General features: G+C 39.4%; 2 protein-coding genes and 2 pseudogenes across 2 annotated transcripts; 3 read left to right on the forward strand and 1 right to left on the reverse strand.

The window, feature by feature from the left end:
• Nucleotides 1-1,753: 1,753 nt before the first annotated feature.
• LOC110774761 (uncharacterized) lies at nucleotides 1,754-2,251 on the forward strand. Its single transcript, XM_021979339.2, has one exon. The coding sequence runs from the start codon at nucleotides 1,754-1,756 to the stop codon at nucleotides 2,249-2,251; it is 498 nt and encodes a 165-aa protein (XP_021835031.1).
• Nucleotides 2,252-2,390: 139 nt separating this feature from the next.
• On the forward strand, nucleotides 2,391-5,070 carry LOC110774760 (uncharacterized; annotated as a pseudogene).
• A 20,714-nt stretch (nucleotides 5,071-25,784) lies between these two features.
• LOC130462356 (uncharacterized) lies at nucleotides 25,785-25,879 on the reverse strand (annotated as a pseudogene).
• Nucleotides 25,880-26,512: 633 nt separating this feature from the next.
• Nucleotides 26,513-27,394, forward strand: LOC110774759 (uncharacterized). Its single transcript, XM_021979337.2, has one exon. The coding sequence runs from the start codon at nucleotides 26,513-26,515 to the stop codon at nucleotides 27,392-27,394; it is 882 nt and encodes a 293-aa protein (XP_021835029.2).
• Nucleotides 27,395-27,746: the final 352 nt, after the last annotated feature.

Raw genomic sequence — 27,746 nt, forward strand, 5'->3', positions numbered from 1 at the left:
TAAGAGGAGTGTATGGAGAATAGTTTCGAGAAGAGTCGGGTCGCATTAGGGCATTGGGAAATGATGCTTGCGGCGCCTGGCTCGCCAAAGGAATCGTCATCAACTGGGGAGGTGCCCCTGGCGCCGAAGTGACCAGGTTGACAACAGGTTGGACGACTTGCTGAGAGAAAAGTTGATCCCATGGCATTTGAACTGCTGGCGTTGATCCTTGCGCCGGGAGCGTAACAGGCAGGGGAATTGACATGGTCACCGCTGGGGGAGGCAGCGGACGAGACACCGGAGCGGAAGTGGGAGCCATCACCATGGTGGATGTCGTCATGCCGACCTGAGGTGGGGTTACCCGAGCAGCCGTTGTGGTGGCAACTGTCGCCGATGTACCTGCAGAAGATGGTTGATTTGGAGGCGGGGGAAGCCAACTCGGGTTAGAACGGGGTTGATTCGGTAATGGATCGAATTCGCGGATCTGCTGGAGTACGGGACACCTAGGTTCGCCAAAAGGTACATGGAGGGGGTGATCTGGAGCGGCGTCAAGATCCAAGTGGCGATTTAACCCGGAGGTGTCTCGTCGGTACTGGAACCTGGATCCGGTGGCGATGGAGGCGGTGGACCTCACTTGAGAGTGCAACGCTTCAATCTCCTTTTGGAAGATGTTGATGCGCTGCTCCATGGCTTCGAAGCGACGAGTGATATCATCGGATGAGCTAGCATTTCCAGCACATGGTGATCGGAATGGTATTATCGAGCTGCTTTTGATTGTCAGCCCCACGGTGGGCGCCAAATTGTTTTGGGAAAATTTGACTTAGAGACGAACTTGCCTTGATGAAGGTGCTAACAATCGATCGAGCTAGATAATTGAAAATGGTGAGAGCAAGTTGTAGTAGCATAAGATAATCGTAGGTTTATTGCTTGGAAATCATGTGTGTAAAATAGACAAGACTAAGCCATTTTATAGGCATTTACAACAAGAATGTAACGTTTATGGAATAATTGCTCATAATTAGATAATAAATACGTAATGAAGGCCGGCTTCATCAAGGGTTTGTAACGTCCGTTTTGAGCCCAGCAGTTGGGAATATCGTTCGAATAATGCCACCTTGCGCCTTGTTGGCAGCCACGTAAGCAATGATTGCCACGTATGCCCATGTCACCAAGAGGGTATTTTCCCCCCTAACAGGTACAATCAAGGAGCTTCATCTCAACCTAAGCCTCAATTCAATCAAGCTCCTCCTCAAAAGTCAAATCTTGAGTCCATCATGGAGACTTTCATTGCTCATCAAACCAAGACAAATGTGGATATCGACAAGTGCCTAAGTGAGGTCACTTCTTCGGTCCAACAACTCCAAGCCTACAACAAGATCATGTAAACTCAATTGGGTCAAATTGCACAACATGTGGGAAGTTCTTCTTCAAGTTCCGGTCTTCAACTTACGAGCCAAACTGTTTTGAACCCAAAAGAGCACATAAAAGCAATCACTTTGAGATCGGGAAAAGGTTATGAAGGTCCGGTCATGAGAGAAGAGGTAGCCACAAAGAGAGATGAGGGATGTGAAGAAGAAGAGAAAGTTGAGAGTGAAAGAGTGAAAAGTGAGAAAAGTGAGCAAACACAATGTGAGAAGAGTGACTCAAAGAGTGAAGAGGTTGTGATTAAGGAGAGTGAAAAAGCTCTCATGAAACCCTACCAGCCACCCATCCCTTTTCCTCATAGAGTGGTTGAGAAGAAGTTGAATGAGAATATTCTAAGTTTCTTGATATCATGAAAGGGTTACAAGTGAACATACCTTTCCTCCATGCCATGGCACAAATGCCAACTTATGCAAAGTATTTGAAAGAACTTCTTACCAACAAGGCAAAGCTTGAAGAAGCAACCGTTTCTCTTCCTATGGAAGTGAGTGCTATCATTCAAAACAAGCTTCTAGAAAAGCATAGTGATCCGGGTAGCTTCTCAATACCAGTGAAGATTGGTGATCTTGAGCCAAAGAATGCCCTTTGTGATCTTGGGGCAAGTGTTAGCCTTATGCTCTCTATGGCTCAAAGGCTAAATATTGGGGGAATGAAGCCTACATGGATGTCACTTCAACTAGCCGACCATTCGGTTAAAACACCCTTGGGATTTTTGGAAGATGTCCCGGTCCAAGTTGGAAGAGTTTTTGTGCCTTGTGATTTTGTCATTATGGAGATGGAAGAAGACTCCAAGGTTCCTCTCATTCTAGGAAGGCCTTTCCTTTCTACGGTGGGATCGAGTTGTTATTGATGTGAAAGATGGGCGGTTGACTTTAAATGTTGGAGATGAGAAAATCACTTTTACTCTTCAACAAGCCATGAACTCACCCATGATGAATGAAGTCCACCGCATTGACACCATGAAAGAGGACTTGAAGTAATTTAGAGAAATGATTGAAGTGAAAGACCCATTGCAAGCTATCATAATGGGAAGATATTTTGAGGAAAGTGAGGAAGTAAAATGGTACAAGATGCTCCTTGATGAAGCATCGGTCCACCGTGGAAAGATCGAAATGCTACAAGCGAATGAAAAAGAGGAGAGGACTACGCCTCCTCATAAGGTCGAACTCAAACCCCTTCCCCCTTCCCTTAAATATGTTTTTCTTGATGAAAATGAGAACTATCCCATTATTGTTAATGCTAAGCTTGATAACACTTCTCTTGAAAAACTTTTGACTTCCTTGAGAAAATTCCGAAGTGTTATTGGTTATACAATTGATGACGTTAAGGGGATAAGTCCCTCATTGTGCATGCATAAGGTTTTGCTTGAAGATGACCATGCCTCCTGTATTGAACCACAACGAAGATTAAATCCAAACATGAAAGAAGTGGTGAAAAATGAGGTTGTCAAACTACTTAAAGCGGGTATTATCTATCCGATCTCCGATAGTAAATGGGTAATCCCGGTTCAAGTAGTTCCCAAAAAGGGAGGCATGACTATCATCAAGAATGAGAAAGGTGAGGCCATTTCTACAAGGTCGGTCACCGGGTGGAGAATGTGAATTGATTATAGAAAATTGAATAAATCCACCCGAAAAGATCACTTTCCATTCCCTTTTATTGATAAAATATTGGAAAGATTGGCAAGTCATAGTCACTATTGTTTCTTGGATGGATTTTCGGGATTTTTCCAAATTCCTATCTAACCCGAGGATCAAGAGAAGACTACTTTAACTTGTCCATTCGGCACCTATGCTTATCGAAGGATTCCTTTTGGATTATGTAATGCACCTTCGACGTACTTTTTAAAGGTGTATGATGTCAATCTTTTCCGATATGCTTGAGTCTTCTATTGAGGTTTTCATGGATGATTTCTTAGTTTGTGGTTCATCTTTTGATATTTGTCTTGCTAACCTTGTTAAAGTTTTAAAAAGATGTCAAGAGGTGAACCTTGTCATGAATTGGGAAAAATATCATTTTATGGTAGAAGAAGGTATTGTGCTTGGTCATGTGATTTCTAATAGGGGCATTGAAGTTGATCGTGCCAAAGTTGAGGTAATTGAGCGCCTCCCTCCCCCAACCAATGTGAAAGGGGTGTGGAGCTTTCTTGGACACGCGGGATTTTACTGCCGGTTCATAAAGGCTTTCTCCAAAATCTCTAAGCCGCTCACTTAACTTTTGGTAAAAGATGCCCCCTTTTTGTTTACTAATGATTGTTTGCTAGCATTTGAAAGGTTGAAGGAAGCTTTGATTTCGGCAGCAATTATCCAACCTCCAAATTGGGAGCTCCCCTTTGTGGTCATGTGTGATGCATCGGATTTTGCCGTTGGTTCGGTTCTTGGTCAAAGGAAGGATGGCAAGCTCCATGCCATATATTACACTAGCAACACATTAGATGAAGCCCAAAGGAACTATGCCACTACGGAAAAAGAGCTACTTGTTGTTGTTCATGCTATGGAGAAGTTTAGATCTTACTTGGTAGGCTCAAAAGTGATCATCTTCACCGACCACTCGGCCTTGAAATATTTGCTTGCCAAGAAAGATGTTAAACCAAGGTTGATAAGGTGGATCCTTCTATTGCAAGAGTTTGATATTGAAATCCGTGACAAGAAGGGTGCGGAAAATGTTGTAGCCGATCATCTCTCACGTTTGCCCTTGAATGAAGATGTGATTGATTCAATCCCAATTGATGATTCATTCCCCGATGATCAACTTTTTGCTATTCTTGATACTCCGGTCCCTTGGTTTGCGGATAATGCAAACTACTTGTCATGCAACATTCTCCCTCCGTATCTCACTTATCAACAAAAGAGGAGTTTCCTTCATGATGTTCGTCAATACTTTTGGGATGATCCTTTGTTATATAAGCAAGGAGTTGATGGGCTATTTCGAAGATGTGTTCCAGACAATGAGATTGAAAGTGTTATCAACATGTGCCATTCCTCACCTTGTGGAGGGCATATGAGTGCTAACAAGACAATGGCAAAAGTGTTGCAATGCGGATTCTTTTGGCCCACAATGTTCAAGGATGTGTAGGGTGTAGTCAAAGCTTGTGACCGGTGTCAAAGAACCGGCAATATCTCAAGAAGGAATGAAATGCCTCTAAACAACATTCTTGAATTGGAAATTTTTGATGTGTGGGGAGTAGATTTCATGGGGCCATTTCCTTCATCTTTTAGAAACAGGTATATATTAGTTGCCGTTGATTATGTGTCTAAGTGGGTAGAAGCAATTGCATCTCCTACAAATGATGCAAAGGTGGTGGTGAAAATTTTCAAGAAAGTCATATTCCCGAGATTTTGAGTGCCACGTGCCATTATAAGTGATGGAGGATCCCATTTTGCAAAGCGATCTTTCCAAGCTTTACTTGAGAAATATGGTGTGAAGCACAAGGTAGCATTGGCATACCACCCCCAAACAAGTGGGCAAGGTGAAATTTCCAATAGACAAGTGAAGTTGATCTTGGAGAAAATGGTTGATAGGTCACGAAAGGATTGGTCTAGTCGGTTAGATGATGCATTGTGGGCCTATAGAACCGCTTTCAAGACCCCAATTGGTACCACTCCTTATAAGCTTGTGTATGGTAAGGCATGTCATTTACCGATGGAACTTGAGCACCAAGCACATTGAGCAATCAAGCTCTTTAATTTTGATTTGCAAGCCGCGGGGGAGAAGAGGATGCTTGATCTCCATGCCTTAGAGGAGTTGAGAAGAGATGCATATGAGAATGCAAGGATATACAAGGAGAAAAAAAAAGGCTTGGCATGACAAGCATATCATCAAGAAAGAGTTCAAGGTAGGAGATAAGGTATTACTCTACAACTCTTGTTTGAGACTTTTTACGGGTAAGTTAAAGTCTAGATGGAGTGGTCCTTTTGTTGTGAAAAAGGTTTTTCCATATGGTGCGGTTGAGATTGGAAATGAAGGAACTGAATCATTCAAAGTGAATGGGCAAAGATTGAAAACGTATTTTGATGGTTCGGTAATTGAACAAGCAAATGTTGTACATTTAGATGAGTTTGATGTTCTTCCGAACATGAGATAGTCTTTGTGTTTGTTTTTCGGTCGAGCTTACCGACGTTGAACAAAAGCACTTCTCGGGAGATAACCCGAGTATTTTGTAGTTGGGCTCGGGCAAGAAAGTTCATCCCGGGCGAGTAAAATCCACCCCGGGCGCGACAAACTGAGTAGTTCGAAGGCAGGAAGTTCCAGGAACTTTTCCTAGCCCGCGAGAAATCATGTCCCGCCTGGGATAATGTTTCCCGGCCGCAACGAACCCCATAAGCCAAAGTTCAGAAAGTTCCAGGAACCTTTCCCCGCCCGCGGAAAATTTCTTCCCGCCCGCGACAGAACCAGGTAAAAAAATAATTAAAGAAAAAAATAAAAAAAAGAACCTGAAAAAAAAACGGCAAACATTTGCTCATTTCCTACCTAACCCTCAAACCCTATTCTCTTTCATCTTCAACCTCCATCCCCATCCCCATTAACACACTCATCTTCAAACTTCATTCCACCATACTCAAAAACACACATTCCTTTTCCAATTCTTTTCTCTACATCTCTCAATTTTTCATTTTCTTTCTTCATTTTACCCAAAAAAAAAAAATCAAAAATTTCGAAATTAAATTAAAAAAGAAGGGGAGTTCGAAAATAACTAGAAGAAAAGGAGGAGCAAGAAGGTGCTCTACTTGGAATTTTGGAGTAACACTCACCAAGGAGGAGGTATAATTCTTACTCTCTTTTCTTTTTTAATTTTTCCTCAATTTTTACTTGTTAATTTTTCTTGAGTTAAAACATTTGTTGATATTTTGTTTTTCCATAGCTTTTTAATTTATTGAAAAAAAAATTAAAATATTTATTTTTATCCGAAAATACAAAAAAATCAGAAATTAAATAAAAATATTTAATTGCTACATTGTGGTTTTGCTTTGAATTTTTGTGATTATTACGTAGTTAGTGTAAATATAAGTGTGTTGTGTGAAATTGTGTTTGATTTTTGTATAGTGTTGTTAGTTGTTAGTTGTTAGTTGTTGGCAACCCTCCCCTCATTGTGCTTGAATATTATTGTTGAATTATTTGAAACAGGTACATTGGATTGAATTGGGGGTTTGAAGGAAAGGGAGTGTGTTGTGGTGTTTAGTGAAGTTGGAGTTTGTGTTTGTTTTCATTGTTTAACCTTGTGTCACCCTCGTTCTGTGTCAAACCATTCCCCAGTTTAAAATGGATGCATTAAAAAAGGGAATGATGAGACTTAGAGGGGGGGCAAGTAAAAAACGAAAAACCAGTCCTTCTTCCACACAACAAACACCCGACCGCGAAAATGAGCAAAAAGCCTCGCAAGTGCTAACAAGAAAGCCTACCTAGAATTAAGCACTCGAAAAATGTTCCCCACTCTTTTCTATGATCAAGAGGCTTGCCAACATCTTGGGGAGAGTTCCTCAAAATCGCACAACCTACCTATGAGAGAACCACATTAGAATTCCTATCCACCCTACAATGGACCAAGATCTCTAATGATAAAGAGTACCGTGAGTATGAGATTAAGTTTAGACTTTTCAATAAGCAAACATGCTTAACTTTGACTAGACTAAACGAAATCCTCAAATGGCCCACCCTCAACACTGTTTTTGATATTGATAGCAGCATCTACCCTTGGCATGATTAGTTGAGTTGGTGGAAAGCCATTACGGGGCAACCATCTTTAGATTGGAAGAACGCAAGTGCTAATAGAGTGAAGAGTCCACCTCTTAGAACGGCCTCTAGATTGATAAATATGGACATTTTTCCTAAAGAAGACATGAGCAAATTCACTCAACCCGAGTTAAAAGTCCATTTCTCCGCCACTTGTTTTGAAAATACACTTGAGGACGGATTAGTAAACCCGGGTTACCGTTTCATTAAAAGATGTCTAGATATTAGGAATAGTGAGAGGTCAAGGGGTGAGATCAAATGTGGGGGGCTTATCACACACATAGCTAGAGAGTTGGGTCACGGGAGATACCTAGATGTGATGGAACCAATTCCGGGGAGTGGACTTTCACTATTAAGGAGATGAAGAAGGCAAGCTTCATTTCTGAGTTTGTTGATCAGAGAGGACGTAAACGGTATAGTTGGTTAGTAGCCAAGCAACACCTTTGTGTCCTCCCCCACCCGGACATCACCCAGACTGTAGGGGGCGCCACCACTTTGGAGGTACCCTTTATACCCTTGAACCCCAGTGACCAACCCATTAGCTTTGAGAAACCAACCAGAAGGCGTGTTAGTGTCTCCTCCATTCCTACATCTGAGAGACCCTCTTCTTCTTCTACCTCTACTGATGATTACTTGTCCACAACTTTAGAGAGGTTAGAGCTTTTGCAGATGAGGAACCTAGAGGATAATGAGTATCAAAGTTATGTAGCCCAACGGTTGTTCACTCAGCAGGTCGAGAGTGGAAATATTGACCCATACCTTAACTACCCAAACCGACCAGTTCAAGAAGGTCCAGTGCCCGGATGGCAACATGGTCAGCCCACCTACCCTTATTGGCAAGGCCCTGAGAGTCTGATTCCTAGGTCAGAGCAAGTCTCCTACCCACCATATGACTATAGAAAACCGGGGGGGAGTAATCCAATAGGTGATCCGGCCATTAGATACGGAAACCCAGTGCAGCGAATCCCCATGCCCTCACTTACTGAGGAGCAGCAGATGACGCATTGGGGCCACTACGGGTGGCCCGTAGGGTAAGAGGATGGAGGATACGGTTCACAACCTATCCCTTGGAGTACTTATGAGGGTTGGCAGCCTCCTACTTCATCTTCTTAGGACCATACACAACAGTGACTCCGAGGACGGAGTCCATCTTAGCTTGGGGGGAGTTTGTGTGTCTTAGGCCATCATTGGACTTCTTGTTTGGTGTAGGGTAGTTAATGGTCCTTTCTTCTTGTTGAGTGACTTTGTTCTATGATTTCCTTTTGTGTTTCATGGTTGTTGTATGAGTGTTTGCTTGTTTGATGGTGGTTGATGGAGTTTGTGTTGGTTGGTTGGTTCATTTTTGTTTTGCTAGGTTGTTCATGTTTTGTGTTTTTATCTTGATCGTTGTTTTGTTTCACTAACATTACTAACGATTTTGTGAGTGTGTTTTCCCTTTTTCCTTCTTTCTTTTTATTTTTCTTCCCCCTCTTTTCCCTTAAATCCAAACACATTTATTTTACTTTTGTGCAATTGCACATGTTTCTCAAATTTTCTTGATTAGTTTATTTTATTTTATGCAATTCAATGTTTTTCTTAGTCTTCCCCCCCCCCCCCCTATTAAAAAAAAAAGGTGTACATATTCCTTTTTTTTCTTTTTCTTTCCACTAGTTTAGCTTCTAGGGTCCGCCTCCGATGATGAAATTTAATCACATGTGTGCTTTTAAAGAAAATTCATTTGAAATTCGTGTTTGAAAACCCACATTGTGCTTACTTGGAATTAATGGTTTGTGTTTTGTGTTAAGTTATGATACATATAAACGAATATAAATCATGCGGAAAAACCATAAAAGCCAGAATTCCAAATTAATTGCCACATAACAATTAGCATAATTAGGATGCATACTCTTTGTAGCGTGCCCTCCCTTGCTGCGCCCAAACCGAACAAGAACAAGTCTTTAGGACTCCAAGTGTTGTCCCTCCGTAGAAAGTCCACAGCACGTCCGGATCCGCCCTAAGATTGACTAACTAGAATCGCCCTTAAGGTACTAATATTTTCGGCAATATGGGCAATAAATGTGACTGAATTTTTCGCTGAAAAATCTCACCTTTAAATACTTAAAACTCGATATAAATTATGATCTTTGACCTCATATTTATAGGCTATGGAAAAAGTAATCGAATCCTACTAGGATACGCATTAATTAAGTAGAATCCTATCAGAACTCTTATTAATTAATTTATCCTTTAGGATTAGGAATTTAATCATCAAACGAATCCTATACGTTTTAGGTTTCGTACGGAAGCACAAACACTACACGAGCATGACCCGCAAGCGTGCATGCCATGCCCGCGCACAGCCCACACGGCCACGAAGCCCATGCGAGCTACGGCAGCCCACGAAGCTGCCTGCGGCCTTAGGCGCGCGCTGAGCCTGCCTTGCGGTGGGCCTGGCGCAACCTTGAGCTGTTTGTGTGTGGCGCGCCATTATTTGCTGGACGCGGGCCTGGCTTCGTGCTGGGCCTTCGTCTAGCAAGCTCGTCCGATGCTAATTCTTACGACGCGCTTCCGATTAATTTCCCGATTCCGGAATTCATTTCCGATACGAACAATATTTAACATTTTCGATTCCAGAATTAATTTCCATTTCGAACAAATATTTAACATTTCCGTTTCCGGAATTATTTTCTGATTCCGATAATATTTCCGATTCTGACAATATTTCCGTTTCCTGCAATATTTCCATTTCCGATAATATTTTCCGATACGTACCATGTTTCCGTTTCCGGCAACATCTATGACTTGTATAATATTTATATTTCCGATACGATCCATATTTCTGTTTCCGGCAATATCTTCGTTTCCGGAGTATTCATTTATTTCCCTTGGAGGATCTCAGCTCCCACTGAAACCAAGATCCGTCGATTCCGAATATTCATAGATAGAGTATTTAATGCCATTAAATACTTGATCCATTTACGTACTATTTGTGTGGCCCTACGGGTTCAGTCAAGAGTAAGCTGTGGATTCATATCATTAATCCACTTGAACTGAAGCGGCCTCTAGCTAGGCATACAGTTCACTTGATCTCACTGAATTATTAACTTGCATAATTAATACTGAACCGCATTTATTAGACTTACCATTAAATGCATACTTGGACCAAGGGCATTATTTCCTTAAGTCTCCCACTTGTCCTTAGGGACAAGTGTGCATTTCCTAAATCCTTTGTCCCTCGATGCTTGCTTTTGAACATAAGGTAAGAGTTGTCATCCTTATTATGTCCAGAGGTGTTTCTCGGTTTCAGAGTTCAACTGATCAAATAAACAGATAATCATAGCCTATGATTCATCTGAGCACGGCCATGCATATTACAGTTTCTAGCTCTCCGAGTGGCCTTGTACAACTTTCAGCATCTCATCCCGATTTATGGGAGGACAATCCCAATCTTGCGATCTTGAGATTAGACTTCGTTTGATAGGTGATTACCCGAGCGTTGCCTTTATAGCCTCCTTTTACGGTGCGACGGTTGACAATGTCAAAGTAAGCAATTCTCAAACAAGTAATCTCAGGTATTGAGGATTAGTGTCTAATAACTTTAATGAAATTTACTTATGACAGACTTTCATCTCTTACAGTAAAGTTTCATAGGTCTGTCCGATACTAGTCTTCCGAAAGTAAGTATCTATGCAAATGATTACGATATTTCCATGTCCACATAGTTCAAGAAACAGAACTACTAGTCATCTTGCATTCTAGTCGTCTAACGTTTTCTATGCGTCCATCTTTATAGAAAACTCCGACCAGGGACCATTTTCAACTTTTAACATTCAAGTTCACTTGATAGACATTTCTTAGTCACAGGACTGGTCCTAACATTCTATCTTGAATATATCGTCAAATTGAAGGGACTCATCATTTATTAAACCACAAATTAAATGGAAAAATGAATTCTATTCATTAATGTGAATGATTAACCAATAATGTTTTACAAAGTATTAAACTCTAAAACTTTAAAACATTAAATAAGGAGATCAAAGCCATTCTCCAACATGCTTGATTCCCATAGCTGCAGTGTGCGAGTTGTGCTTCGCCCGCGGCAAAGGTTTAGTCAATGGATCTGAGATGTTGTCATCAGTTCTAATCTTGCTTATCTTGACTTTTTTTCTTTCAACGAACTCTCGTAGAAGGTGTAATCTACGAAGAACATGCTTGACTCTTTGGTGGTGTCTAGGCTCCTTTGCCTATGCAATAGCTCCATTATTATCACAATACAGGGCTATTGGTCCTTTAATGGAGGGGACTACACCAAGTTCACCTATGAACTTCCTTAGCCATATAGCTTCCTTTGCTGCTTCATGTGCAGCAATGTACTCCGCTTCAGTTGTAGAATCTGCAATGGTGCTTTGCTTAGCACTTTTCCAGCTTACTGCACCTCCGTTGAGGCAGAAGACAAACCCAGACTGTGATCTGAAATCATCTTTGCGGTTTGGAAACTTGCGTCCGTATAGACTTTTACAATTAATTCATCATCTCCACCATAGACCAGGAAGTCATCTTTGTGCCTTTTCAGGTACTTCGGAATGTTCTTGGTAGCAGTCCAATGTGCCTCTTCTGGGTCTGACTGGTATCTGCTCGTATCACTGAGTGCATACGCAACATCCGGGCGTGTACATATCATAGCATACATTATTGAACCAATCAATGATGCATATGGAATCCCATTCATTTGGCTACGCTCATCCAGTGCTTTTGGGCACTGAGTCTTGCTTAGAGTCATTCCATGAGACATAGGTAGGTAACCTCGCTTGGAGTCTGCCATATTTAACCTTTCAAGCACCTTATTGATATAAGTGCTTTGACTGAGTCCAATCATCTTTTTAGATCTATCTCTGTAAATCTTGATGCCCAGTATGTACTGTGGTTCTCCTAGATCCTTCATCGAAAAACATTTCCCAAGCCAAATCTTAACAGAGTTTAACATAGGCATGTCATTTCCGATAAGTAATATGTCATCGATATATAATACTAGAAAAGAAAATTTCCTCTCACTGAACTTCTTGTATACAGAAGATTCGTCTGCGTTCTTGATGAAACCAAAGTCACGGACTGCTTCATCAAAACGTATATTCCAGCTCCTTGATGCTTGCTTCAATCCGTAAATTGATTTCTTAAGCTTGCATACCTTTTTAGCATTCTTTTGATCCTCAAAACCCTCAGGATGTGTCATAAACACAGTTTCTGTTGAAACGCCGTTTAAGAAAGCGGTTTTGACATCCATCTGCTATATTTCATAATCATAATATGCAGCGATTGCTAACATTATCCGAATAGACTTTAACATTGCAACTGGTGAAAAGGTTTCATCGTAATCCACACCTTGGACTTGCCTGTAACCTTTTGCAACCAATCTAGCTTTGAAAACTTCAAGTTTCCCATCCTTGTCCTTTTTCAGTTTGAAAACCCATTTGCTTCCAATGGCTTGGTAGCCATCTGGCAAATCGACCAAATCCCAAACTTGGTTTTCAGACATGGAGTCTAATTCATATTGCATGGCTTCTTGCCTTTGCTTGGAGCTAGGGCTCGTCATAGCTTGTTTGTAAGTCGCAGGTTCATCACTTTCAAGTAATAGAACTTCATAGCTCTCGTTCGTCAAAATACCTAAGTACCTTTCCGGTTGAGATCTATATCTCTGCGATCTACGCGGGGTTACATTTCTAGATGGTCCTTGATTCTCACCAGATACTTCTAAAGATCTCTGAGTTTCATCCTGAATGTCATCTTGAGCATTCTCTAGAGTTTGTTATTCGACTCGAATTTTTCGAGGTCTACTTTTCTCCCACTTGTCATTTTGGAAATGTGATCTCTTTCCAAAAAGATACCATCTCGAGCAACAAACACCTTGCTCTCAGATGTATTGTAGAAGTAATACCCCTTTGTTTCCTTTGGATAGCCCACAAGGATACATTTGTCAGATTTTGGATGAAGTTTGTCTGAAATTAATCGTTTGACGTATACTTCACATCCCCAAATCTTAAGAAAAGACACTTTTGGAGCCTTTCCAAACCATAACTCATATGGAGTCTTTTCAACAGCTTTAGATGGAGCTCTATTTATAGTGAGTGCAGCTGTATTTAGTGCATGTCCCCAAAACTCTATTGGAAGTTCGGCCTGACCCATCATTGATCTAATTATTATAACCATGTCTAGCAAGGTTCTATTCCTCCGTTCCGACACACCGTTTCACTGTGGTGTTCCAGGAGGAGTCAATTCTGATAGAATTCCACATTCTTTCAGATGGTCATCAAATTCATAGCTCAGATATTCACCGCCTCTGTCAGACCGCAGTGCCTTAATCTTCTTGCCTAATTGATTCTCTACTTCACTCTGAAATCCCTTGAATTTGTCAAAGGATTCAGACTTATGCTTCATTAGGTAGACATAACCATATCTACTGAAGTCATCAGTGAAAGTGATGAAGTAGCTGAAACCACTTCTAGCATTTGTACTCATTGGTCCACATACATCTGTATGGATTAAACCCAATAGTTCAGTTGCTCTTTCTCCATGAGGTTGACACCATTGATTTCTTGAACTCAAAATTGGACATGCTAGAAAAGAGGCTTGAAAAAGCTAACATGGGTTCTACATGTGTTCCGGTCCAAGTGATGTCTTGTGAGATTTGTGGAGGTGTTGATCATCTCTCTTCTTATTGTAACTCCACCATGGAGCAAACGGGGGCCATAAACCCAAGATTTGATCCTTATTCTCAAACATACAATTCGGGGTGGAGACACCACCCAAATTTCTGGCGCTAAAAATGTCATTTGCCTCGCACATTACCTTAATCTGCTACGCAAATGACTTAGTTTTTTGGCGCTCAAATAGTCATTTGCGTCGCCCATTAAGCTAAGGTGCGAGGCAAATGACTTTTCAACATGGTGCTTGAAAAGTCATTTGCGTCGCACATTAAGCTAATGTGCGAGGCAAATGACTTTTCAACATGGTGCCTGAAAAGTCATTTGCGTCGCACATTTGCTTAATGTGCGAAGCAAATGAGGGTCATTTGCCACGCACAAATGTGCGACGCAAATGACTTTTTGTCATTTGCGTCGAGAGCTTTTGCCACGCAAAATGTGCGACGCAAATGCACTTAAATGTGCGATGCAAATGAGCCTTTTTCCACTAGTGTTATAACCATGTCTAGCAAGGTTCTATTCCTCCGTTCCGACACACCGTTTCACTGTGGTGTTCCAGGAGGAGTCAATTCTGATTGAATTCCACATTCTTTCAGATGGTCATCAAATTCATAGCTCAGATATTCACCGCCTCTGTCAGACCGCAGTGCCTTAATCTTCTTGCCTAATTGATTCTCTACTTCACTCTGAAATCCCTTGAATTTGTCAAAGGATTCAGACTTATGCTTCATTAGGTAGACATAACCATATCTACTGAAGTCATCAGTGAAAGTGATAAAGTAGCTGAAACCACCTCTAGCATCTGTATGGATTAAACCCAATAGTTCAGTTGCTCTTTCTCCAACTTTGGAGAAAGGTTGCTTTGTCATTTTGCCAAGTAAACATGATTCGCACTTACCATAATCCTCTAAGTCAAATGGTTCTAGAATTCCTTCCTTTTGAAGTCTTTCTATGCGTTTCAAGTTAATATGGCCTAATCGACAATGCCACAGATAGGTGAGATGTGAATCATCCTTTTTGGCCTTTTTGGTATTTATGTTATAAACTTGTTTGTCGTGATCTAATAAATAAAGTCCATTGACTAATCTAGCAGATCCATAAAACATCTCTTTAAAATAAAACGAACAACTATTGTCTTTTATTGAAAAGGAAAATCCCTTAGCATCTAAGCAAGAAACAGAAATGATGTTTTTAGTAAGACTTGGAACATAGAAACAATCTTCCAGTTCCAAAACTAGCCCAGAGGGCAACGACAAATAATAAGTTCCTACAGCTAAAGCAGCAATCCGTGCTCCATTCCCACTCGTAGGTCGACTTCACCCTTGCTTAACCTTCTACTTCTTCTTAGTCCCTGTGAATTGGAACATAAGTGTGAGCCACAACCTGTATCTAACACCCAAGAAGTTGAATTAGCAAGTATACAGTCTATAACGAAAATACTTGAGAAAGATGGAACGACTGTTCCGTTCTTCTGATCTTCCTTAATCTTTGGACATTCTCTCTTGTAATGGCCTATTCCATCACAATAAAGACAGCTTGATGTGGACTTGTCCCGCTATATCTTCTTTCTTGACTCGGCATTGCCCTTGGACTTTCCACCTTTCTTGAAGGGTCTGCCTCTAGCCTTGAGTAAATCTTTGGCTTCAGAGTCGAGTACTATCTCAGCCTTTCTGACAAGGTGAACAAACTCTGAAACTGTTTCTTCTCTTGGTTCACTTAGGTATAGTTGCTTAAAGCGACCAAACCCACTGTGCAGTGAATTGAGTAACATAGAGACTGCCATCCTTTCGCTTATTGGTGTTCCTAGCAGACTTAGGCGAACAAAATATGAAAGCATAAGCTCCACATGGAACCTCAGTGGGACGCCTACCCTCTGTTTAGTGCGAAGGAGCTGAACATGTGTTTCTTGGACCTCCATCCTATAACACCTGTTAGGAGAACCAACCTTTAGACCAGACATTGATTCAATCAACTCATGGACATTTAGGTCCCTGTCCTCTGTGTTTCCACGACAGATATCCGTCAGATTCTTGATGAGCGTAAAAGGTTTGTAAGCTACAACTCTTCTAGCCCATTCATCAGGGATATTGTTCAGCATGAGACTCATAACCTTTTTGAGATCCGCATCCCATGCGGAAAATCTTTCAGGGGTCATGTGTAACGCCCCGACTTTTCGGTACCTTAAATATCGGTAATAAACCATACTTAGCTGATCATTAGCAGCGGAATTAGGCTTAATTAATCCTGGGACCTGTGGGTATGGGCCCACAAATAAAATAATCCTTAATAAAATTCCATAAATAATACAACTTTCTCAAAAATAAATATAAATCAATATTCTTATAACAACCTCAATAACAGGATTCCCATAATAAATAATTACTCATATCGATATCTCCATAATAAAATATTGACTCCAGTAATAACTTTCGTCTCGAGCAACTCTAGCTTCTTAACTGAACCTGTACATCATCATAAAAATAGAAAACAGGAAAAACACAGAAAAATCCAAAAATGAGTGGAAAACTCAGTAATATTACTCCAGCCCGTCAAAACGGTTTTATTTTGAAAATCATTTGGCACATATCAATCATTAACATTTATTGTTCGGAAATAACTAACTTAATCTGGTTATCTTGAAAATTGTGTCGGCAAGGAATCATTTCCTTTATAGCTCATTGGCAAGTACAAGCTTTGGCGGGACTTTTCTTACATCTTTTCAGGGGGGAACTGTTTCCCATACTTTAACTTTAACTTTGACTTTAACTTGCCTCCACCTATAACTTGCCCATTTACTAGTTCAGTTCACTTTTCCAGGCCGACAAAAACAAAATCGTCTTTCTTTAAAATAACTTTATAAATATCATAATTATTTCCGAACAACGTCATAAAATAATAACATATTATCATAATTGTACTCATAAACTTTAAATCATATATCATGTATTTGGCACATAAATCACATAATAATTATATAATCACACATAACATACATACAGGCATATAAAACTTAAATGCTGGACATAATAGTTACCTTGACCGTTCATACTATTTCCTCAAATCCCAAAATTATCGGCATCCATAAGATCCATCATTAATTTAATAATCCGGAAGATAACCTCAAAATTATAACAATGATGATCATTAATATTTGTTAAATAGAAATCTTTAATTAAACACTCCAACTTAAAATTCATAACTCACAAAGTCATAATACTTACTTATTAACTTTGTTATACAAAACTTGCTTTGAAAAGCCTAAATGCCTGCTCATTTACTTCTTTTAAATATCTTAGCCTTTGTATTCATGGGAAAGCCCAAAAGAAAAAGTCTTCATTGATTTAAACCTCACGGTCCATTCATAACAATCCCCTTTTCTTTTGGATAATTTTCATAAGAGGAAGAAAAGCAGTAGCATGCAACAACCAAAACAGAAGAAACATAGCCAGCAGCTCCGCCACCTCGGCAGCGGAGGTACATCAGAGGAGGCCGAGCAAGGTGGTTGGCTGGACACGGCAAAGCCGGCGGAGGTGGTGGCAGAAGAGGCAGTGGTCAGACAGAGGTGAGAGAAAATTGAATAATTCGGGTTTCGTGTTTGAAATTTCTGGGTTTAAATTGTTACACTCGTGGGTATTATTGGTGAAATATAGAGCTTGAATGGATTTACCATGAAAGCCATAACCCACAGAATAAGGAAGAAGAAACAATGTTAATTTACTCAACAAATTCATAAATGGGGATGGAGTTTTTGAGCTTGAAAATGACTGAAAATTAAGGTGGTATTTATAGCTGTTATTGGCATGGATGAGTCATGAAGGAGAAGAAATTCATGAACATCTGGCATTCAAATTACTAGCCACGCAAGGAAGGAGAAGTTAGAATGAACTTTGCTGTTAGTTTGGACAACTTTTAGAAAAAAAGAGAGTCGAAATATTGGTGGCAAGCTCCACCATTTACACGTATGGAAGGAGAGAAAAGAATTGAATTTTAGTCATCTAATTGACCAAGGATAAAATTGCAATTTCCATATCAAAGAATAAAAATCAGATTTTTGGAGTAATGAAATGGGCTTGTACAAAAATAAATTGGGCTCAATTAATTGGTTTTATTTCACAATAAAAAGATAGACATAATACGATAAATAAAATAATATCGGAAAAATTTAGGACGTAATTGCGTTAATAATCGTAATTACAGAATAATAAAAGAGGTCTAAAAATACGGGGTGTTACATCATGTCTCTGGCATAGTAGCTTGGCATGGGATGTAACAGTACATACTCAAGTCCATTGAGTCTGACTATTTCAATAAGCTTAGCTTCCCATTCAAGAAAATTCGTTAGGTTCAGCTTGACCATAAGCTCAGAACCCATGATGATGTTTTGATTGTTGTTTTCCATAGTTAAAACTACAATTGAAAAAGAATAAACAAATAAATAACCATTCACAGTTTCTCTTAACAAACTTTTAAATTCTAGCAAACATGCATAATTTATCATTTATTAAGCATTTTATTCAAGTTATGTGTTCCGGAAGGTGTGAATAAAATGATTCCAAGACCCTTAAATCATTGAAGAATTAAGCACATTATGTATTTAGACTCAATTCTAAAATATTTTAGTTAAGCAAAGCCTTTGCTAATAGTCTAGAAACTACTCTTGGTTGATAGGTACGTCTAAGAACTTATTAGGTAAACCTATCGCATTTGCCACGACATAAAAGGACTCCTTACTTATATCGTTGAGTTTCACCAAAACTAACATGTACTCACAATTATTTGTGTACCTTACCCCTTTAGAATCAATAAGTAACACCTCGCAATGGCGGAAAACTATTACTGTGATTGATGTAAAGGTTAACTAAGTAAGTGTTATTTTGGCATGGCACCTTTTAACTCAATTTTTATGTTTGGAACTTAATGCTCTTACTATGTTGGCTAGATTTTAAGTGAACTAAAATCTTTAATCATGCAACATAATCAAGCCATAATCTCATGCATAATTAAGACATATTTAAAGCAATAAATAACTTAAAACATGCATAAGATATAAATGTGATCTAGTATGGCCCGATTTCATCTTGAAGCTTCAACTTCAAAGTCCGTCTTAAAAATGGATTGGAAACTCCGTCTTGAATTTCACCATGGAAGGCGCCATTTTCTTCAAATAGGATAAGCTATAATTAAACTAATTACAACTATTTGATGGTACGCAGACCATATTTAAAAGCAATAAAATTTGGTACTTTAGACCAATATTGCATTCAAATTAATGGTACGCAGACCATATTTTCTATCGTATTTAGGCCATACTAGTCACTTTTCAATAACCTGCAAAACAGTACATATACAATATATACCATTCACCCATTCATTATCATGAATGGCCCACATAGCTGGTTAGTAGAACATGTTATGCATCACATAAATATTTGCAGCAATTTATCAAGGGCACCAATAATCTACCAATTATTCAGTCCTTATTAATTCTAATCAAGTTGTTTAACCATAAAGGAATGTAGACCTAATCAAGAGTTTATGACTAAAAATGCTCCCACTTAAACCAATAAATTCACATGCTTTACTAATTTTAAACATAAAAATGTATTTCCTAGTCTAACCGGAAACATACAAATTTAATTAAAATTTAAAGCTCGTATAAATTTATAATTGAATCCATTTAATTTATTTTCAATTGAATTAAATGAATTTAAATTAATTCAAGGTATTAATTTTAGTAAAATAATTAGTATAAATTAAATTTTATAATAATTAGATTATTCAAATTAAATTCCGAGAAAACAATTTAAATTACGAATTTTAAAATTAATTAAAATCGTTTCCGAACTGAAAATTTAAAATTAAAATCAAAGCTCATCAATCGTAACAAGACGAGGCACTTGGGCTTGCGCCCAAGCCCCATCTAGTCATGAGGCAGCAGCGCCCCATCGAATGATCGCACGGCATCCCACGAGTAGGCCACACGCATCGCAGCCAGCCCAGGCAACACTGCGCGCAGCCTGCCTCACTCGACGCGTCTGGTCGCTTCGCTGGGCGAGGCTGGGCGCGTTGTGGCGCAGCACGCTCGCTGCCCACACGCAACTGCTCGTCTGGCTCACGCCATTGCCAATCGCCCATCGCCCATGCGCAGCACACACGCCCAACACCTTTGCTTCACGCGCGCGCCATTGCTTGTTGCTCGTTGCATTCGTACCGCATGGGCGACGAGCTCCCTTGCTCGTCGTCGCATGCCGGCACTGTACAACACCCCTTAAGGGTAACACGTAGCTTCCTTTGCTTTGTGCGTGCAACATTCATGAGCGAATTTCATAAAAACTAAAACTTTTTAATTCAAATTTACTGACAAATTAATAAATCATATTAATTTCATAAATTTAGGGCGAAAAATCGAAAATTTATTAATTAATTAATTTTCGATTATCATGGATTCAAATCTAGGTCATAAAAAATTAAAATTTATCATAAATTAACAATTTTTATGGTGGTTTTTAATCATGGATACCTAATTAAATCGTTAATTAATTATGAAAATCAAATCAATTCTAAATTATTCGAATTTCAACAAATTAATTACAATTACAAATTAGGTTGTATATTTAACAAGCTTAGGCATTCAAAATTGTTAAACATATAAAGTAGGTCAATCAAAAATTCCAGATTTAACAACAAGAATCGCAAATATTTGATTTAACATTTTAAAATTACAAACTTTTGCGTTCGAAAAACTAAAACCTCCGAAAAGTCATAGTTAGGCTTCGAATTTGGGAATTCTGGGTTCGGCCAAAGAATAATAGTTTTGTCAAAATTTTAGAATGCCTTTTACATGCGGAATTGACACAAAAATCACTCGATTTCGTTGAGTAACGAAGAAACTGCTGAAAAACTGCGTACATATAATTAAATAAACGCGATTTGCAATTAATTAACAATTACGAAAATTAATCACCCCTTTTTATTCTTTGCAAATTTGTAAAATTTAACCATGTTAAGGAATTATTATGGAATTAATTAGAGGCTCGTGATACCACTATTAAGTTATGATACATATAAACGAATATAAATCATGCGGAAAAACCATAAAAGCCAGAATTCCAAATTAATTGCCACATAACAATTAGCATAATTAGGATGCATACTCTTTGTAGCGTACCCTCCCTTGCTGCGCCCGAACCGAACAAGAACAAGTCTTTAGGACTCCAATTGTCGTCCCTCCGTAGAAAGTCCACAGCACGTCCGGATCCGCCTTAAGATTGACTAACTAGAATCGACCTTAAGGTACTAATATTTTCGGCAATATGGGTAATAAATGTGACTGAATTTTTTGCTGAAAATTCTCACCTTTGAATACTTAAAACTCGATATAAATTATGAGCTTTGACCTCATATTTATAGGCTATGGAAAAAGTAATCAAATCCTACTAGGATACGCATTAATTAAGTAGAATCCTATCAGAACTCTTATTAATTAATTTATCCTTTAGGATTAGGAATTTAATCATCAAACGAATCCTATACGTTTTAGGTTTCGTACGGAAGCACAAACACTACACGAGCATGACCCGCAAGCGTGCAGACCATGCCCGCGCACATCCCAGACGGCCACGAAGCCCATGCGAGCTACCGCAATCCACGAAGCTGCCTGTGGCCTTAGGCGCGCGCTGGGCCTGCCTTGCGGTGGGGCTGGCGCAGCCTTGGGCTGTTTGTGTGTGGCGCGCCATTGCTTGCTGGACGTAGGCCTGGCTTCGTGCTGGGCCTTCGTCTAGCAAGCTCGTCCGATGCTAATTCGTACGACGCGCTTCCGATTAATTTCCCGATTCCGGAATTCATTTCCTATACGAACATTAATTAACATTTCCGATTCCGCAATTAATTTCCGTTTCGAACAAATATTTAATATTTCCGTTTCCGGAATTATTTTCCGATTCCAATAATTTTTCCGATTCTGGCAATATTTCCGTTTCCGTCAATATTTCCGATTCCGACAATATTTCCATTTCCGATAATATTTTCCGATACGTACCATGTTTCCGTTTCCGGAAACATCTACGACTTGGATAATATTTATATTTCCGATACGATCCATATTTCCGTTTCCGGCAATATCATCGTTTCCGGAGTATTCATTTATTTGCCTTGGACGATCTCAGCTCCCACTGAAACCAAGATCCGTCGATTCCGAATATTCATAGATAAAGTATTTAATGCCATTAAATACTTGATCCGTTTACGTACTATTTGTGTGACCCTACGGGTTCAGTCAAGAGTAAGTTGTGGATTAATATCATTAATCCACTTGAACTGAAGCGGCCTCTAGCTAGGCATACAGTTCACTTGATCTCACTGAAATTTTAACTTGCATGATTAGTGCTGAACTGCATTTATTAGACTTACCATTAAATGCATACTTGGACCAAGGGCATTATTTCCTTAAGTTTGTTTGGTCTCCCCCGACTCACCTTGTACTAGTAGCTTACGTGCCCGTGAGATTTTCTTGAGCCTATTGTGACCGTTACGTAAAATACGGTTTTGCTTTTCATGAGTGCTTAGGATTTTCTCCTCATTGTGATTGAGTTCTTGAGTTTGCTTTGGTTCCTATTTGAGACATGTGATCCTTGATACGAGGAATTTTTTTGGAATTTTTTTTTTTAGTTTACTTTCTCCCCTAGGATTACCAATATTGAGCCTTGTTCGTTTTTTGTTAGCCATTGTGACATCTTAAGCTTGGTTCGAGTTGACATTCTAGGTATGATTTGATTTGAAGCATATATAGAGAATGGAGTGAAATAAGGAAATTTTGGGTTCTACACATGTATAAATGTACGGAGTATATATTTTAGCTTTCTAGTTCCTTCTCTTTATTTATTAAAAAAAAATCAAAAAAAAAACAAAAAACAAAAAAAAAAAGAAGAAAAAAAAAAGGAGAGAGAATAAGGAATAGAAAATCGAAAAATTTACGAATTTTGTTATTTAGTTTCGAATAAAAAGGTGTTGGTTTTGGTGTTGGCTTGGATTATAATCTCATTAATAGGTGATGTTGTTGGTATATATGCTATTTTTTTTTTTTTTTTGAGCTCCAATTCCCCAAATGACATCTTCCTTGCCCTTAGAACCTCAGCCTTTCCTATTTCAAGGATTTCATGATCCCCGTATCGTTTCACTTATGAGTGGAGAAAGGCAATAAGCAAATTCGTGGAAGGAAAATCACTTGAGTTGACATGCTTTTACTAGATTGAGTGTTGTTAATTAATTTTGCAACCCTTAAACACTTGAGCGACTCTCTTGTTTTTCCTTTACACAACTAAAGTGAGAAGCTACTTGTACATAATCGAGTCAAGCTTGGGGGAGAATTGTGGTAAGATTAGTTGTTTAGTTCCATGTGTTGCATTTGTGATGGTTTTGTAAAACTTATGATTTAATGGTTTTCAAAATGATCTCAATGTTTGTTTTTGAAAAGTTATGGCACTTGTGATTCCTGAGGAGGACACTTTCCAACTCCTTTGAGGTTCGTGTGTATTGCTTGGGGACAACCAATTGGCAAGCTTGGGGGAGTTTGATAAGTGGGTTTTTAACCCACTAAGGATGGTGTTTTTAGGTGGACTTTAGTGTTAGTTTAGTGGATTTTTATCTCTTTTTCCTTACTTTCTCCATTTTTCATAAGTTTTTATAGTTTTTAGGCAATTTTCTACTTTGTTTTTCTTTGTATCCCTTGTTTCCTTTCCCTTTGTGTAGGTATTTGGTGATCCATAAGCATTTTGAAGAGCCAAAGAGCCAAGAAAAGAGCCGGAGAAGCCGGAAAAGCCAAGGAGTCGAACTTGTGCACAACTTCCATACTCAAACGGGCATAACATTTTTTTACTTAATATTTTCTTGTGATTCTAGTTCGTGATGATATATTATTCCAAGTGCTTTCCAACGAGTAGTCACACGCCTTATTTGGACGAGTAACGAAGAAGTTATGGCCATTTGAAGCAGGCTATGTACGATTCTCCGCGAGAAAGCTCACCTCGCCCGCGACCAGGACCCATCTCGCCCGGGACAAGGCATCCCGCCCGCGACGATTTTCACCTCGGGCGGGATTTTGCTACTGGAACTTTTTGCAATTTTTGCCCAGCTCTCTTGTCCCGCCCGCGACAATCCCGTCCCACCCGGGACGACATGTTCTGCGATTTTTTTATTTTGACGGATTCCCCAATGTTGGGGATTATTTTGGTTTTTGGCTTAGAACTTAAAACACATTCTCTCATATTTTCAGATTCTCTCTCTAGAAAAACACTTAGTTTGTTTAATTTACTTGCTTATTTAGATTAATCCTCCAATTCAAGATCAAGAATCATGATTGTAATTTAACATTTTCAGCAATTTCCTCCATTGAAGCTTCATTTGTAAACTCTAACTTCTCTACTTTTTATTTCAATTAATCAAGTAGTGGTATTATTCATTTCTTGTTCTTAGTTATTGATTTCCATCAATCTTTATCAACTTATTATCATGTATTGCTCGATTATTGTTGTTGTTGGTTTGATTTCCATGGATTGTGAGTAGTAAATTTCTAGGGTTCGGGTGAACCCCTCTTTTGAGTCATGAACAATTGATTTATGCATGTGGGATTTTAGTGATTGTGGGATGTTTAATAGTTGATTGAAAGGATTTTATTGCTAGTCTTAATGTTTGATCATCATTTAGACTTATTTATAGTCTCCTCAACCAAGGATCGAAAGATGAAATTGAGTTGTAGGCTACCTTTTGATTGCTAGACTAAAAGACCATGAAAATAGGGCTTCCAAGTCTATGGGATTATTTTGTCATCGTAACTAACGTTTTATTGCTTGATTTCATGTTTTGCACATGAAAATAGGTTGTAGTTCATGATCAAGTTATCCTTACTAGCTCGATAGAGCAGTTAGGTGCCTTAGATGACTATCCACTAATTTATTCCCTAATATTGCTTCTAATCCTCATGCTTTTGAACCATTCATGATTAAATTGAGTGGTGTTGCCGGTACCTTAGTTTCTCTTAATTGAATTTTCATCCTTTAATTATCTTAGTTTGTCCTAATTAGTGTAGAACTCTTAACAAATCAAAACACCCCCGACTTGACTTAGCTTTTATATTCGATAGCATTTGGTGGTTGATTCATAGCCTCTCTTGGGTTCGACCCTTTCTTACCCTTTCTACTTAGTTAGGAATACCGAGTTAAGTTATTATTTGATAGGTTGCCGACGCTCTATCAAGTTTTTGGCGCCGTTGCCGGGGAGGCAATAGTCACATTGAATTGCTATTCGTTGAATGAGTCTAAGTCTTTTGTATCGTAATTTTTCTTATTTATTTTTGCAAATAAAGAGTTATACTTTTTGATTGTCAATGCTAACGATCTCTTTATCTTTGTTTGATTGTGCATGACACGAAAGAGCAAGCAATCACATCTTATTCCTGTTGATCTTGAATTGGACAGAACTTTAAGGATCGTTAGGAGGCAACTACAAGGTGTTTCTCAACCTCAAATTATTTACACCGATTCAGAATCAGAAGAAGACATCATGGAAGATGATGGACCTCCTCCACGACCGCCTCCTCCAGAGCCACGCCTACTCCGAGACTATGGGCATCCGGAAAGTTTTGAGCTTCGTAGTGGAATTTTGCTACCCACTACGACGGTTAATAACTTTGAATTGTCACCCTCATTAATCCGGGTGATAAAGCTTGATCAATTTGGAGGTGCACCAACCGAATGTCCTTTCACACATTTGGACAACTTCTATGAGCTTTGTACTACTATTAAGCAAAATGGTGTTACCGATGAGTTTGTCAAGATCCATATGTTCCATTTTTCTCTTCGTGATAAGGCAAAGCATTGGTTGAAAACGGTTCCGGAAGGTTCTTTGACTACTTGGAATGAGGTCATAAAGGCTTTTCTTGATAAATATTGTCCACCCGAGAAGACCGCCGAATTGAGGCGGAAGCTCACAAATTTCACTCGAGAGGAGGATGAGACTTTGAGTGAGGCATGGGAGAGATTTAAGGAGTATGTTAGATCATGCCCTCACCATGGTTTCAACCAATGGCTTGTTGTTCAAAGCTTCTATGATGGCCTACATCCTACATCGAGATCTCACCTAGACGCGGGTGTCGGTGGTCAAATTAAGAAGCTTCCGGTGGATCAAGTGGAGAAGATGATTGAGGAAATAGCAAAACTCCATGCATGGGGTAGTGATAGAAGAGCTACTCCGAAGAAAAGTGTTGGCGGTAAGCATGAGGTTGACACCATTGATTTCTTGAACTCAAAATTTGACATGCTAGAAAAGAGGCTTGAAAAAGCTAACATGGGTTCTACATGTGTTCCGGTCCGAGTGATGTCTTGTGAGATTTGTGGAGGTGTTGATCATCTCTCTTCTTATTGTAACTCCACCATAGAGCAAGCGGCGGCCATAAACCCAAGATTTGATCCTTATTCTCAAACATACAATTCGGGGTGGAGACACCACCCAAATTTCTCATACAAGGACAATCAAGGGATTCAACCACCTCCTCCTCCTCAACAACAAGCTCCTCAACGCCCAACACCCATTCCACCATATGGGTTTCATTCAAGGTGCTTACAACCAAGGTGGGTACAATCAAGGAGCTTTATCTCAACCTAAGCCTCAATAATCAAGCTCCTCCTCAAAAGTCAAATCTTGAGTCCATCATGGAGACTTTCATTGCTCATCAAACCAAGACAAATGTGGATATCGACAAGCCCCTAAGTGAGGTAACTTCTTCGGTCCAACAACTCCAAGCCTACAACAAGATCATGGAAACTCAATTGGGTCAAATTGCACTACATGTGGGAAGTTCTTCAAGTTCTTGTCCTCAACTTCTGAGCCAAACTGTTTTGAACCCAAAAGAGCACATAAAAGCAATCACTTTGAGATCGGAAAAAGGTTATGAAGGTCCGGTCATGAGAGAAGAGGTAGCCACAAAGAGAGATGAGGGATGTGAAGAAGAGGAGAAAGTTGAGAGTGAAAGGGTGCAAAGTGAGAAAAGTGAGCAAACACAGAAGAGTAACTCAAAGAGTGAAGAGGTTGTTATTAAGGAGAGTGAAAAAGATCTCATGAAATCCTACAAGCCACCCATCCCTTTTCCTCATAGGGTGGTTGAGAAGAAGTTGAATGAGAAATATTCTAAGTTTCTTGATGTCATGAAAGGGTTACAAGTGAACATTCCTTTCCTCCATGCCATGGCACAAATGCCAACTTATGCAAAGTTTTTGAAAGAACTTCTTACCAACAAGGCAAAGGTTGAAGAAGCAACCGTTTCTCTTCCTATGGAAGTGAGTGCTATAATTCAAAATAAGCTTCTAGAAAAGCATAGGGATCCGGGTAGCTTCTCAATACCGGTAAAGATTGGTGATCTTGAGGAAAAGAATGCCCTTTGTGATCTTGGGACAAATGTTAGCCTTATTCCTTTCTCTATGGCTCAAAGGCTAAATATTGGGGGAATGAAGCCTACACGGATGTCACTTCAACTAGCCGACCGTTCGGTTAGAACACCCTTGGGAGTTTTGGATGATGTCCCGGTACAAGTTTGAAGAGTTTTTGTGCCTTGTAATTTTTGTCATTATGGAGATGGAAGAAGACTCCAAGGTTCCTCTCATTCTAGGAAGGCCTTTCCTTTCTACGACGGGAGTTGTTATTGATGTGAAAGATGGGCGGTTGACTTTAAATGTTGGAGATGAGAAAATCACTTTTACTCTTCAACAAGCAATGAGCTCACCCATGATGAATGAAGTCCACCGCAATTACACCTTGAAACACGACTTGAAGGAATTTAGAGAAAAGATTGAAGTGAAAGACCCATTGCAAGCTATCATAATGGGAAGATATTTTGAGGAAAGTGAGGAAGTAAAGGGGTACAAGATGCTCCTTGATGAAGCACCGGTC

Source organism: Spinacia oleracea, chromosome 5, assembly GCF_020520425.1.
Source record: "Spinacia oleracea cultivar Varoflay chromosome 5, BTI_SOV_V1, whole genome shotgun sequence".
NCBI classification, from domain to species: Eukaryota; Viridiplantae; Streptophyta; class Magnoliopsida; order Caryophyllales; family Amaranthaceae; genus Spinacia; species Spinacia oleracea.